Source organism: Manduca sexta, chromosome 10, assembly GCF_014839805.1.
Source record: "Manduca sexta isolate Smith_Timp_Sample1 chromosome 10, JHU_Msex_v1.0, whole genome shotgun sequence".
In the NCBI taxonomy this organism is placed as follows: Eukaryota; Metazoa; Arthropoda; class Insecta; order Lepidoptera; family Sphingidae; genus Manduca; species Manduca sexta.
Window position 1 is genome coordinate 2,591,435 of NC_051124.1, and position 16,170 is coordinate 2,607,604.

Genomic DNA, 16,170 nt, shown 5'->3' on the forward strand with positions numbered 1-16,170 from the left:
GAAGTCATGCTGGCGATGTAAACAAGTGGTCACTTTTACCTGTTGTCGATACAAAAGCGTTCGCACCTGTTGTTAGTAACGCACTAGTGATACCTACCGCATTATCGATGTGAAACGACAAATATATAGACTGACATATCTACATTGTTTAATACGTAAAAGAGTCGAAGATACCTTTGGAGAACATAGATATTATTTTTATAGATACCAGTTAGAGGGTCTTATGTGATCACCACTGCCATGAAAACGATATTCTATATATCAAATATATGCTAAATAGGCCCATAATGTCACATTATATGGGTCACTGAATCAGTTTGGATGGCCGTTCAAACCATTGTAGCAAGCATAACTGAACTTCGAGTATTTCCAAAAATTATACTCGACATGATATCGAACACTTCACATTATTTTGAGTCATCAAAACAAAGTTAAAAAAAATCATTTAAATCAATACATTCATCATCATGCCATTTAAAACATCGTTCATTAGTAACCCTCGAGATGATTAAACTGATTCATGTAAGTTGTGTTTCAAAAAGGTCCAATATACAAGCAAGAACTCAAAAAAATATGCAAATAAAAAAATAAAACAAGAGACACTGCATGCATTGAAGTAGTCATTTGCTAAAACTAAGTGTATGACAGATATTGTGTATGTGTGTTTGATGAAAAAATAATTTGTGATGAGAACACTTAATTTACATATTACTGGGTTGATTTCAAAGTTTTGGAAGATCGAAATAATGATTGAACTTACGCAAGATATCGAAGGATAATCCCATACTTTCTCTAGTCACTCGTTAGTTGAAGTATATACATAGCTTAAATCCATTAAATTTTACATGAAGCCTATTTTTTAACCGAGCGACGTATTCAAAATATTCGCACGATTCACTATCAACCCTCAGTGCAATAACCCAGATACCCGCCACCAAAAAATGAACAAACCAGCAACAAATACCACATTTCGAATTAGTGTTCTGATCGCAAAGCTGTGATGTGTGGTGTTTAAAATAAAATCCGACACGTAACTTGACATATGTCTACCACAACAACAAAATACATATTATATTATAGTATAGTGAAATAACATTAAAATCTACATTAATTATAATACATATTATAAAATATAAAATGACATTAAAATATAGTGGTGAAAGGATTCTAAACTGATTTTGTAGTTTATCCCTCGAATACTGTAGAGCGGGGGTAAGTTATATAATTAACGTTCTGTCCTTATAATAAGATCTTTTTTAGTGCAAACTTCAAAAGATGGAAAGAACTATTTCTTAATGGTAAATGATATCAACTACGAACATCGGCAATACCAGGTCGATATTTTTACCGCCACCTTAAATGAAACGCTAGCATCTCTTATTATTGGTCATATACCTACTAGCTCAATATATTATTACCAAGTCGTGTACCTACTATCCATTTATTCACCTATTATAATAAACGACTCTTTTCAACGAGCGATTTCTATATCAATTTCCGAACCGATACTGAAAGTATACCAATCAAAATAGTTCCATTTATAACCATTCAAAAATCATTCTGATTGGTTAATTTTGTCGATGGATCGAATTAAGCAATCTGTCGTTTATGGAAAATGGCGGATAGTGTTGTGTCAAGTTGCGCGTCGGTTATCGTCCGCTCACTTACCGATATAGCTGAGCATGACGGGCAGGAAGATGAGTCCGTGCGCCGCGCCGAACAGCACGATGCCGAGGTACATACGGAAGTAGAAAACCTGCGCACAATGTCACTATTTTTTCAATATATATCGATAGTCAACGTGTCAATACTCTGCGGCTGAATTATTATAGTTATGTTTTCTGATTTAAATTATCGATAGTGCAGGACAAATTAATCGATAAATTTGTTTTAAAAGACCTCAAACCGATTTTAATGAATGTAATATGTATAAATATAAAAATTATTACATATTCAAAATCCAATTAATATTGTATAGTACTGATAACCGTTTAGCATAGGGATTCACCAGCCTGATTGTGTTAATTGGGAAGGGGTAAACACCTCTCGTCAATCGACATTTTATCTATACCCCACTCGGCTTACCATCAAATGCAGTGGAGTGGTTTGTTATGCCTGTATGATACAATAGTTATTCTCACGCTGAATATCTGGCTCTTGGCGGTGCCGAGCACGATGATGCCGCCGAACTTGGTGAGCGTGATGCCGGACAGCACGGACGAGCCCATGCGCGTGAGCGACTCGGCGGCGCGCTCGAGGCGGCCCGCGCCGCGCGACACGCTGAAGCTGTGCACCAGGTGCGAGCAGAACTCCACCGCGATGCCCACCGCCATCACCTGCCACGCGCACGCACACTACACTATCCGCCTCATTCATATCTAGTCATTGTCTTACCTTGTTCTTGCAATTATTGAACGAACTTTAAAAAAACCTTTCTCGCCTAAGCAACAATCAAATACAAGTTTTTTCACAGATACTAAAAAAAGTTTAACCATTTATATACAAAAAAATAATCACCTGTAAAAAGCCGCGATAGGCGAGAATTGTTGTATGACATAACCGAAAAATTCAATAAAATATTATAATTTAAAAAAAAATCTTGCATATAACTAATTCATATGAAAAATAACTCACCAAGTTGACAAGTGACACGGCGTTGAGGCTGATTCCCCACCAGTACATGAGACCGCCGAGGTTCACCACTATCATCGTGATTGTGACCACTACAACCTATGAAAAAAAAACATTTTATAAGTTACTGTAAATAATAAAGTTTATGAATGGTTTCACTATAAATATAAGTTCATTTCATCCACGAAGACGCACCCCATCACCTATTGAACGAGGTCGCGGGGTTTTGCGGGGCGAAGGAACCGAGCCGAGCCTCAGCCTCAACACTATCTATCATAGTGTGCAACTGCACTCATACTGCTCACGTACACTTTAAACGATTACATAAAGTAGTAGGGCAGGTCTTCGTGGATGAAATGATTTATAAACCTATATTCGAAAACAATTACAATTTTTTTTATAACATATAAGTAGCTAAAAAATACTCATACTAGGTGGTTAAATATTAACACTCTATAAAACAAAACAGCGTTTCAACACAATTAAATACCAAAAACATACTCACCAAAGCCGAGAACAAATCGAAGCCCATCAATATGAAAGTGACGATGAATATCGACAGCACAGAGATACCCATCGACTTGAGAGTATCAGGCCACATGGTCAGGTACTGTTCGTAGAACACGTAGAACACAGAGTACGGGAACACGCTGACGGTGGTGTTGTATCCGCCCTCGTTGAGATTCCTGTTGAGGGTCTCGGTGAGGTTGGCGGCGACCGCGCGGGCTCCTCGCAGGGCGGAGTAGTAGTCCTGGCTGGTCTTCAGCACGCTGTGATAGCCCTGGGAGTGCAACACAGTTATATAGAAGCAGAAAATTAGATATCAAAATAAAATAACGGTAACTAAAGTGTTACTATAAAAAAAAATGTTTTTTATTGAATTTTCTTGCAGTAAGTTATATTTTTTAAATATTATTACCGCAAACGCCAAATAAACCTTATCTTCCCAAAGTCTCAACATTCTATTTAATTATCCACCATCCGAAACGTTTGTGAAAAAACACGAATAACTTTGATGATCAGAAGCAGAGGTATGTTGCAGTACCTGGTAGTAGGTGGCACCGACGGTGGCGGCGGTGGCGTTGTATCGGCGATAGTTGACGGCGTGCGCATACGCAGCGTGGCCGCCCTTCACGCAGCCGCTGAAGGCCGACGGGTTGTCCTGCAGGAAGTACGGCACGTAGTGCGAGAAGTCTGACGGGCCGGGCCGCTGGTCCAACCCCGTCAGCGAGATGTTGCAGTGCATGCAGCCGCCTGGAGGGAAATGTATTTGTTAAACAAATTAATAAGATTATCTAATGGTAACTTACACCCATTTTCTATAAACAATTTCAACCAGATTTTTCAATGTGTGACAAAAAAGGACAATCTTAACAAGTTTTTTTATTAACATATCTACAAATGGATTATAATTTGAATCTATTGAAAACAGTAGTATATTACCAAGTTATAAGTAACGACAGATAGAGTAATCATATTTTTCATGTTCCGCAAAACATTGTAAATGAATGGACAACTATATGTATAATATTTATACATAGTAACAGAAGTACATTATAGTGTCACACAACAGATCAACAGCCATTTTTAATAAACGATCCCAATCGCTCTTTCCCGATCGATTATGTAAATAGGCCAATTAGAATAAAGTATTATTGACTATTATTGCTTGTAAATTACTTTTTATAATTGGTTTATTTTCGGTATTAAATCGAATATTAAGATTAGAATCGTTTATCAAAATTGGCCATTAATCAATTAGTGAGTATTAAAGCTGGCTACCGGTATAAACATTGCACTCACCGCGACTGCCGATATCGCTGGGACAGAAGCTGCTGTTGGTGGGGAAATAGTTGCAGCAGGACGGGATAGAAGCCCAGTCGAAGAAGTCATCGAGCCATGAGTTCGGCGGCTGCGCTATGTATGTTTCGTTTGGTAGTCGGTAAGCTGGAACAAACAGAATATTACTTAGGAAGGGTGCACGGTGTGTCGTCAAACAATAATACAAGCCCTGTATATACTGTCCCACTGGTGGCCACAATCCTTTTCTACAACAGGGCCCTTATTCTGTATGATAGTGTAAACGCGTAACGCGGCCGTGTCATGTTATCTTCGAGAAATGTGCGTGGAATGGTATTCTGTAAGCCAAATTTCTATAGTCCTAAACATGACGCGTTGTGTTCCGTGCTTGTTACACACTGTCAAAATAACGTGCGGGATAGAGAATAAGGAGGATTGGGGCTTCGTAAATTACCTACATTAATATACATGCAAAATTTGCCACATAACCGCACCCATCACCTAATCATAGGAGAGATATAAGCTCAGCGAAGTCAGAGCGCCTAGCTCGAAGGAAATAACTTAACGCTTTTATCAGATACGAACGCGAATAAATGTTAATCGCATACTGAAGCAGATGTTACAAAGATTGAAGGAATTTGAAATTCAAGATAAACAAATGTAATTTTTTAGTATAACAGCTGGGTTTTTTTGGATTTGAAGTTATCAAAAGTGGTATATTGTCTTACGACATCTGTCAATCAGTATTAATTAATTTAAGGCAAAATATACATTAGAATAGCAAATATAAATACTAACCAGCATACAGCTGATTGGCGACACTGTCCGGCCTACAGAATCTAGTTCCACAGACCATGTTCTGCGTCCCTCGGTCGGAATAGTCAAGCCCCTCGGTGATGACGAAGTACACCGGCGGCCCGATGTTCAGGTACCGCGTCAGGTGCTGGAAGTACTTCAACTGGAAGCTGTCCTGCGGCATCGACAGCTCCTGATCAAGACCGATGTCTATGTGCGGAGCCACCTGCAAAGGAAAATGTTAATTTGAATAGAAAATAAGTGGAAGGTTTTTTTAATCACTAGATATGAATTGATTTTTTTTGTAAAGTAAAGTGGGTTCAGAAAAAAATATTTTAGGTTAGATTTTCAAAACCTATAGATTTAAAGACACGGCAATTTATTTCATAAATGTCAAAGTGGACGAAATTGCTTTTTTATACACTTGCAATATGTGCATCTATATTTGTAATTTGTGTCTTAACCTGCATGATATTCTTCCTGTTCATATTTACATCGGTACCGTCTCAGACCCAAATGATCAATTTATCCTTTAAATATACTCACAGCGACAGAAGAGCACAGCCAAGCGAAGAATATGATCATGACGGAAGCGCGGACCTCTCGCTTCATCAGGAACGGCACGTAGAAGTGTTTGAACAGGTTGTACAGCGTGCCGTCGTACCCTTCTACCACCTCCGATTTAGTGCCTTGCACGCAGCAGAAAATGTCAAATCTGTTGGAATAATAGTTATGTACAGTCCTGGATTTGTAAATAGGCGGTTTAGCCTGCAGTCTATGGGCTGCAGCCTTTTAGGGGCGGCAGATTTCAGAGGACGCTCACTAGATTTAATTAATCATTCGTTTATTTAACTTTAGTGTCTTCTATAATAAAAACAAATGGAAAATTATTAAGTATTTTAGAAACCTACATACATGGGGCGGCGGAAATAAAGTGGCCTACACTCATAAAAATGTAAATATGGCACTGGTTATGAAGTATTCCATATATCAGCTGCTAATGTTAAGCTGGATTTAGACTAGCAAGATGACTTGCAGAAATCGACTTGGGCAAGCAACTTTAACGATGTAAACAATCACGGCAAGTGGTAGTGTGGTGTGTGGTGTGGCGGTACCTGTTGGCGTTCTGGCGGTGCGTGTCGACGGCGAGCAGCGCCACGAAGCAGGTGACCTGCAGCAGGAAGGCCACGAGCAGCGCCACGGCGGCGTACAGCGCGAAGGCGCGCACGGCCGGCATGTCCGACAGCGCGCCCAGGAAGAAGCACACCACCTCCGACACCGACGTCAGGAACATCGACGGACCCACCTGGCCCAGCCTGCCACAACAACGGTCAATCATCTCCGCTCTGTGTTACTAACAAGCCACTTCCTCAAATTTAGTATAATTATTCTATATTTTTTTTTTTTTCACAAATATAAATTATCATTATCGCTTTAATTCATTTCGATCTCACCATGTTCAATATAAAACACAATCTAAACATGTTTCTTTTCTCAAATAAAACTTTGTAACTCACTCTGTCCGAAAAGCTAAACCATACCTACTTTGCTGTCACAAAAAAAAGGTTAAAATTGAGGACCAATATTACCATATAATTATACAACTTACATTAAAATTAAACTACTTTTCGGATTTTAACCCAGGTTTTTTATATTGTTATTGCGATAAAATCCGAAAAGTAATTTAATTTTAATGTCTAACATTCGCGTAAACATAAGAAATCATTATATGGACTTACGTCCTTCCAATATGCTCAGCGACAGACTCGTTGGGCCGCCTGGCGTCTCTCTGATTAGTCTGCACCAGAATGAAGATATTATCGACTCCGACGGCGAGCACCAGGAACGGGATAACCTCGACGATGATCAACGTGGCCGGCACGCCGACGAAACCGAACACGCCGATCGAACACACCACAGATGCCAACACGATAAGGACGCCTTTGGAAAAAAAAAGTTAAGTTACATAAACTAAACATATCGAAATGTAAAAATCCTTTAAATCATTTTATTTCTATAACCCGATTGAACACACCACAGATGCCAACACGATAAGGAGGACTTTAAAAAAAAAATTTGTCAAATAATTTAGCTAATTAAACATATCGGAACATAAAAATCTTTTAAGTAGTTTTATTGCAATTACCTAATCTTCAGTAAAATTACAAAAAAATAAATAACATATTTAAATGCAGTGTCGATAAAATAACATAAATAATCGATAGAGTTACACAACACGTAATTACACCAGAACATACACTGTATGTAGGGAAACTAGCACACAAAACTTCGTCAAAATTATATTGAAATATCGATAAATCAAATGAATATAACAACTTTTTAAATATCGATAAACTCACCTCCAAGACCGAGTGTGATTTTACTGTCGATAAGCAACCTCGAGAATCCAGTAAAACGTCCGAGCGAGATGGCGATATACGCGAACATGATGAAGTAAGAGACGAGGATAGTCGATATGTCCGAGTACGATTCGCGTTCAAGCTCGTCTTCGATGGATCGCTCTGAAGTGTAAGCGATGTCCATGTAGGGAGGCATTTGCGTCTCCGTGTAGTTCTTCATGAATTGTATGAACTCCTTCTCCCATTCCAGTGCTGGTGCCAGCTAGAATAAAAAAAAAACATTTCAGTTAGTTCTGTATCTTTGCTTGCTTGTTTTTTTTTTCAATTAACCGGGATTTTTTGCAATGCTTATTGAACCAACTTTTTTTACCACTGTTACAAAGCCGACAGCGATGCAATATATGTGTCTTCGAGGTCGCTAATCATTACCATCATGTCGAATGTAGGTGGTTCGTAAAATGTAATGTTGTGTTACCTGTTTGGGGTCGTGTTTGTTGTTGACGAGCAGCGTGATGATGAGCGCGGTGGCGTCGTGGTAGCGCGCGCGCTTGCTGAGCGGCTCGGCCGGCGCCAGGAAGCCGCCCAGCGCCACGGCCGGCAGCACGGGCCCGCCGTAGTCCGACAGGCAGTCGGGGTTGTACGGGTTGCTGCAACACACGCGTACAACGACTATCTCATTACCGATACAATTTTAAAAACGCTCGACATGGTGACCCTACTGCATCCTAATGGCGTTTAGATAGTGTGACTGACATGAGACCAGTTTGAAACGGGATATTCACAGGCTAATAACGAAACCAATCACGTGGGCCACTACGGAGGTTTTACGGTCGCTATCCGGGCGGACACAAGTATCCAACCTTTAGCCGTTACTTTTAAAATTCATAAAGAAATTGAGTATAGAATTACTCACTTATTCATAGACGTTATTTATCTAAGGACGGCGCATTGCTTTGATAATAAGTCTGTTTCTCTACTTTGTTTATCTGACAGCCAACTTGATTCAAGTTGTATCTCAATATTAGCCATTCACAACGGCCCTACGTCTACGCACTGCGAAGGCTGCCATGCCGTCAGCACTGAGAAACAGATTTATTATCACAGCAATGCTCCATCCTTAGATAAATAACGTCTATGAATAAGGGTGTTAGTATTTGAACAGTGTGACGCGACTCACCCGACGCAAACGGCCACGTGGTCGAGATACGTGTCCTCCTCGAAGTTGTCGATGTCGTTCTGCCACCAACCCCACACGGTCTGCATGGCGCAGTCCTTGGGCTCCGTGGGGCCGCGGAACGGCGACGTTATCGGCGCGAAACATATGTCTTCGATGCCTGTCTCATTGCCTAATGCTGGAAAAAAACAAAGAAATCTTTATTTATTTAACTACTTAATGCTTGACATATTAGCCGGCTAACATGTCAGCTACATGACAGTTACATGACATTACGCGTGTCACGGGAATATAACCTTATTATTTGTTACATAATAAGTTTATTTATCCGTGACACGCGTAATGTCATGTAGCTGTCATGTTAGCCGGCTAACATTCCAATGGAAAATGAGTTAAAACTTTATTGTACACCATAAATATCAAAATACAAAACAAATATGCATACATATTATGAAAATAGTTAAAACCTCGGTGGTACAAATGGCGGTCTCATCGCTCTAGACGATCTCTACCAGACGACCATTAGAAGGGGAATCTTTATATAATATCCATAAACGAATTCAATTTCTATAATATCATGAATACATGAAAATGTATCGACGTATTAACGATGATTTAGGCAATGTTGCATTTACAAGAATTTTGATGTACACTTTTATACCGAAGTTGCCACGAAGAGAGCAAAATCTACGTGCTTTGAGAGTCCCAATAAATAAATTTGAAAAGATAATAATTTATATCCACCTGAGACACAAAAGTAGCTTTAGTAAGTAAATAAATAAAAATAATATATAGAAATCTGTCTTTAGTGACACTCACCCAAGATTTTGTTCTGTAAGTCCAGTACGTCTTTGAGGAAGGTGGAGTTGAACACGGGTCCGAAGGTGATGGTGTCGCCGGCGGGGGTGGTGTGCTCGATCTTCGGCAGACCCTTAGAGCTGATGATCAGCATTTCGGTTCTAAATCATAGAGAATATCATCATTTTCTATCACCGAAGGTTAAAGATTGTGCGGTCATTCACCGACGAGATGGACCGTTCAAGTTAACTCATCGTCCTTAAAATTCTACAGAGATAAGAAACGCGCTAGACAGAACCCGGTGGAGGCACGTCATCTGCTCCAGACGCAACCCTGATGCTGACCACGATCCTCAGACATGAGGAACCGACCAGAGAAAGATATCACTAATTTACAAAATATATAAATGCAACCCGATTCTATACTATCGTATTGCTTACAACCAGTTTCTTCTACTACCAATTGTTTAGACTTTAGCCCATCATACTGTTGGCAGATTTCGTCTACCTTCCATATATTTTTTTCACAACGAATAACAAACGATAATTGGCAAAGAATACAGACGTAACTACAAAAAAATCAGAAGTGTGCCCTTGGTTTTTTCAGTCAGTTCGATTCCCAACTAGGCTATCAGCATGTTATGGCATTACTAGGTACTATAAGGTAGTACTGGGTACCTGTAGAACGGTTCGAAGTGCGAGTCGAAGTACTCCCGCTCGAGGCGCGAGCGCGAGTTGGGCGAGGCCCACAGCTCCACGGGGTTGGTGGTCACGTCCAAGTAGCGGATGCCGTGGCCGAGACCCACCACCACGCACAGACCTGCAAGACATTAACAACTAATTACTTGTCACATATTGTAATACAACATATTTTATATCTCCTTTTTAGTACAACTTTTCAACAATTTGAGTGGACAGCTGAGCCAGACAATGTTGGTTGGGACGACTACACATACAAATTCTGGCTGAAAATCATTGACTCTGGTCCTGATTACAGCTACATTATATCTCCAATTTATGACTAAACTTAGTATCTTATTAAATCAGCATTACAACATCCATTAATTATGAAAGAAAGTAAACAACTTCAAGAAATAAATCATTATCCATTACGTACTCTTAAATAATTGTATGAACTTTCTTAAACGTAGTAGAATGCACATTGCACTGACCCATAAACAGCACGAGCCACGGCCTGGAGGCCATGTTGAGTCCCCACCACTGGAAGAAGTCCTCGAGGTGCGTCTCGGTGGCGGCGCCGAGCCTCTCGAACAGCGAGGCCGCGGCCGGCCCGCCCTCCGCCTGCTCCTCCGCCCAGCCTCCCGCCGGCGGCGGAGACGACATCTCTTGGTTGTTCTCTGAAGCTACGCCTGTTATAATAACCCTCATGTCAATAACGCTATTATTGCACAATTGAGGAAGAAATCAATTCGTGGACTACGATTACAAGGGTGGATTCTTTTTAAAATTCTCTAGTATGTTTGGAAAGAAATTTTATATAAATTAAGGTAATAGGTAAAATAGCATTTATTTACATAGCATCTTTAAGGTTATATTGTAATTTCTAAATATGTACAGTTCTTTACAGGTAAGTATTTCTTCCTCAATTGTAAATAATACATTAAAAGCTCACTTGTTCACAAATACACATTACAAATACATCAACAAAATAGAACAAATATATTTTGTCTATAACAAAGGAAAACAGCCGAAGGTACAAAATTCTTTTTTACTGTAAAAAAAGCAATGAACATACGAAATATAAAAGGGTTTTTACGGTTAAATAAATACACTTAAATAACGGGAGATAACAAACACACTAAACGAAACACGAAAACAACGAACCACCAAAAGCACACACGCAAAACATTGTCTATATGTCCTGTTTTTGGTGTAGAATATATGAGTACGTAATATTTAGTTATGTATATGTCGACGTAATACAATTTTATTAATTAAACATGTCATAAATTGGCACCAATAAGTGTCAGTAATTACCATATTTTGTTGGTTACAATTATTCTATCATTTTCATGAGTATAAAATGAACTTTACTGTTACTTTGATAAAAATAAGGAGTTGTAGTGTGTTATTTTTCTAAGCAACAAACTATTAATCAATATAGTTAAAACAGGGATTGTAAAGCAAACAAACTATGCCTAAATTCATTTTTACATTTATAATGAGTAATAACTTAGTTTTAACACATCTTTAAAGGGTTTAAATTAACCACATTTCTATGTAGTGAATTATTACTCAATAAGTGTGACAGTTAATTATAAGTCGAACAAAACATAGTAAAATTCATGTTATAATTTAAAAACAATTATGATTGTGTTTTTAGAACATTTTATGAAGCTTAGAAAATAACTACAATAACGGATCTTAAAATAACGGAAAGCGGCGGAAACAACACTTATAAAAAGTATTCTAAATAATTCCAATAGTTTAACAGTGATTTAATAATCGGAATACTTTTGTAAATGCTCGTAATGAATTAACAGGCAAAAACATTTAGTGCCGCTAAATTTCATTACGGGTGTATTCCTTAATATGGAAAGTGTATTGACTCCTATGCCGTTTGTTTAAATATTGTGAGCTCGTGGCGAAAATTCAATTTATTCCTGAAATTTCGCCTGGAGCACATCAAGCAATAAGTGTGAGTATTACATTTAATTATTTTGATAGTTTGGTGTTTGTTTTATTTTGAGTGTATCATTTACAGTGTTGGTTATTTTATATTGGTCTATAATTTAATATAAAAGGCTACGCTCGTAGAATATCCATTATGAGTAACCCGATCGATGATGGTAGTGACGTCAGTTCTGCTGACGTCACTATTTTAAAAAATACTGCTGAGACAGGCGCTCCGTTATATATATGTCATTTTAATAAAGTAAAGCAATGATAAATGGTAATGGCAAAGCTTATCTTCCAGCACATCAGCAAAAGAGAAAAAGAGTCATACTTTAGCTCTGTCAGGTACGCTACTACAAAAAAGGGATACATGTGCACGAGCACTGGCAGATCGTCGCGTACGCAGAAAACCGGTTTATACCGGCTTCGCCAGTGCCCATGTCCATAGCTGACAGTGCACACGAGTGCAAGTCATGCGGTGATAAATACGCCGCGTGACTTGCACGGTTTAATTTAGTAACATGGATTAATTACTGTGAGTAAATACTAATAGTGTGTAAATTATTATAATTTAAAAAAGAAAGTAAATATGGCTTACTACAGTAAGCACACTACATACAGTAACACTGTATGTATGAACAAATATAATAAACGGAATTAATGTTTTCATGCATGTGTGCGTGTGAGTGCTTCATGTATTGTGTGCGTCTGAGTGCTTTATGTAGTGTGTAAGTGTGAGTGCTTTGTGTATTGTGTGCGTGTGAGTGCTTTGTGTATTGTGCGTGTGTGTGTGTGTACGCCAGTGAGCAGCACATAGCACGTGTGTGAGTGTACGTACTGGCCCGGTGATGCAGCGGGCTGGCCTCGGGCCCGGCGCCTCGCTCGCCGCGCCACCCGTCTGTGCACCACCACACACCCAGACCGCGTTAGTGCGACTATCGACTACCATCGCTCACAACACGACGGTGTAAACAAAACTATATTTCGATGACTACAAACTACAAAGTAAACTAACGTATCTGAAAATATTGTGATTTTCACTTTTTTTGTTTTACGTTATATAGGGTACTGTCTTCCAAACAAATAAAAAAAACATTTTAGCGTTACGCTATGTAAGTATTCTTTACTACTAAACCATTATAAAAAAAATGGCTTTGATAATAAACAGGACTTAGACAACAAAATACTAAAAACGTGAAAGTCGCTATTTTTTTAGATACGATAGTTTACTTAGGAGCCATCTATTTCACCTTTAACTTTCAGCACGCAACCGTTATATAACAGACATACTTGTGTCGACTTGCAAGGGATAATCATCTCTCGTCAGTGTGTACTCTAACTAAACACCGCTTACCACGTGTGAAGAAACTACGCAGCAAAAAAAAAAACAATTTTATTTTCGGTTGTTTATAAAATTATCAGATACGTTTGTTTACACCGTCCGTGTCTATTGCGTTGTATACTATAGACTTTGACCATCGGAGAACAATCTATTAATTCAATTAATATTCGACCGATCTGAAGTTAATCACAACACATCAGAAAGTTAACAAATCTTCATACATAAAGAGTTAAGAAATGCATATTTGCGAATTATAGGAGTACAAACGAAAAAGTAGGGAATAGAAAGAGAATTATGTACTTATAGCGGAATGGTTGTAAAATGACTAAATCCAGAGCGACCATATAACAACACAATAGTTAAAATATTTTTAAGATTAAATTAAATATAAGAAATGTCGGATTATTAAATACCCTTTACGTATGAATAAAGCGGCTACACTTTGTAAATACATTCATATTTTCTGACAAAAATACGTATTTTTAAATGTATTTTAGGTCAATGCATAAATCTGTCTCAGGTGGTCAAGGTCAGGGTTATAATATTAACTTGACTTAATAAAAATTATTGATCAACAGAGTATAATTAATATATTGTAAATGTAGAGACTATTTAAATAATAATTAAAAAAACCTTATACACAATCCTTTAACGACGTTTCTTGAAGTTCGGTTTTTTGAAGTACGATACAAATATTTGTGAACACACAAAAATTTGTTTTGTTGCAAAATGTGAGATTTGAACACGTAAGTCGAAACCGACTCATCGTTTAAGAATCTATCACAGTACAAAAATATAATATTAATAGTTGATATACATACATATCGTATGTGCAAATGTAATTAGCAAATAAACTTCAATAGTGTCGTGTGAATCTAAATGATAAAATAGTAGTATTAGTAAACGCTGTGAATTTTTATAAATTTCCAATCGTACCACGTATATTATAGTAACTAACAAATCATGAATTAATATTATAAATGATGTACTTATTACTATGTTTCTGTGTTTTAAAACATCAGTTTAACGACACAAAAAAAATTGACTGTTTTTATATAATCATAAATCAAAGTAAATTTTTCTTGCATAGGTTACACTCGAAGAATCAAATTTTATAACTAAAATTAATAACCTAAGAACAATTTTTTTTTTTTATAAGAGTAATAAATAAATAAATAGTACTCACCGACATCAGCCCCCGGTTGGTTGCAGCAGAACACGCCGCTGAGGAACAGCGTGGTGAAGATGAGGAAGACGATGGCCATGATGACGGCGTACCCGTCGGCGCCGGCGATGCTGAAGCGCGCGGGCGGCGCGGGGCGCGGCGCCGGCGCCGGGCACGAGCGCTCGCAGTCCAGGCACGAGCAGCCCGGCTGGCCCTGCGCACGCCACTCTGTACCACTCCACTCATCGCGTCGGACAAACTTACATCGGCTTGATACAGTATTGGTAAATTCACTACTAAAAGGCGATCATGCCGCAAAAAGACCGTCACGATCAAAAGACAGAACCACATAACAATACAATTCACTTGATGGTGTGTAGAATCTAGATAAAGTATAGATATAGCTGTCGTCAAACAACTTGACATATCGCTTGTAAATGTTTCGCCTCTAACTATATTACCAATACTACCAATACCTACTTTATACTACCAATAGTTCAAAATTATGCTTACATTAATTCCAACATTGCACGCCCTCGTCGGCGGGTTGTACGGCGTGAATCCATCTACCGGCTCATCTCCGCCGATATAGTTGATCTGGAAGGGCACCTTCGGCGTTTGCTTGTCGCCCATGTAGTCGAACCACAACTGCGGCGTGCAGTACTCCGCACCGGCGTCGCCACACATCAGGTCTAACGCAAGCTGATTCGTACTCGGATATTGCACCTGAAACATTATTTGGCCCGTATTCACTAACCAAAAACTAACCCATTCTCGCCCAAGAATTATTATTTGTTGATTAATAATGGATGTTATTGGATAAGTCATAATGTCGTAGCATGTTGTACCTGCGAGCAAGAGTTGAATGTAGCAGCCATGTAAGTGGATCCGAGGTGGTAATCAATCTCTTTAATACGCTTGTGAGTGGCTGAAATAAAATAATTGCAATGTATGATTACTGTAGTATTGTAAATTATCAAAGACAATATCGAAATTAAAACAATTTTTGGTATATTAATATAAACAAAAACAAATTTACAATTGAACTGTTCGAGGATCGGCTTGATGAAGTTGCTCTGGTCGACGGCGCACGTCATGCCACATATGTGCTTGACGAAGTTGTCCATGCAGGAGGGACACCGCGCCAGCAGGTTCTCAGCTATACCGATGTTTTCATTCAAGTTGTTCAACTGCTGGTAGTTGCAGCAGGACACGCCGCCGGCGGCGATGTCCGGACAGTACTTTTTGAGGATGTCCTGCAACAAGAAGAAATGTTTTATAGACAACTTTCTACAACAAATCATACATTTGATATTAGAAAAATACACCCGCGAGAAAAAGGTAGTGCTAAATAAATACTATTCCATTTCTCAATCAAAGAAATGTAGAAAGCGGCTGTGTGTGCTTGGTCGAGACGCCCTTGATCCAGTTATTACTACGTGCTATCGCTACCAGCATTTTATCGCGCG

General features: G+C 38.7%; 1 protein-coding gene across 5 annotated transcripts in view; it reads right to left on the reverse strand.

Annotated features, from left to right (window-relative positions):
- Positions 1-16,170, reverse strand: part of LOC115443872 (NPC intracellular cholesterol transporter 1) — a 75,177-nt gene that overhangs the window by 10,301 nt on the left and 48,706 nt on the right. For 4 of the 5 annotated variants that reach the window (XM_030169457.2, XM_030169459.2, XM_030169458.2 and 1 more), the window contains exons 3-23: positions 15,741-15,957; positions 15,550-15,629; positions 15,215-15,427; positions 14,723-14,915; positions 13,033-13,092; positions 10,730-10,927; positions 10,236-10,377; positions 9,580-9,719; positions 8,764-8,938; positions 8,062-8,233; positions 7,587-7,848; positions 6,966-7,167; positions 6,342-6,542; positions 5,773-5,941; positions 5,230-5,452; positions 4,435-4,578; positions 3,677-3,885; positions 3,137-3,412; positions 2,635-2,730; positions 2,142-2,336; positions 1,669-1,756 (exon numbers count right to left, since the gene is read on the reverse strand). In XM_030169457.2, the coding sequence (XP_030025317.1) occupies positions 1,669-1,756; positions 2,142-2,336; positions 2,635-2,730; positions 3,137-3,412; positions 3,677-3,885; positions 4,435-4,578; positions 5,230-5,452; positions 5,773-5,941; positions 6,342-6,542; positions 6,966-7,167; positions 7,587-7,848; positions 8,062-8,233; positions 8,764-8,938; positions 9,580-9,719; positions 10,236-10,377; positions 10,730-10,927; positions 13,033-13,092; positions 14,723-14,915; positions 15,215-15,427; positions 15,550-15,629; positions 15,741-15,957 (3,655 nt within the window). The remainder of the gene's footprint in view (positions 1-1,668; positions 1,757-2,141; positions 2,337-2,634; positions 2,731-3,136; positions 3,413-3,676; positions 3,886-4,434; positions 4,579-5,229; positions 5,453-5,772; positions 5,942-6,341; positions 6,543-6,965; positions 7,168-7,586; positions 7,849-8,061; positions 8,234-8,763; positions 8,939-9,579; positions 9,720-10,235; positions 10,378-10,729; positions 10,928-13,032; positions 13,093-14,722; positions 14,916-15,214; positions 15,428-15,549; positions 15,630-15,740; positions 15,958-16,170) is intronic. The other variant, XM_030169460.2, reaches the window with a different exon arrangement.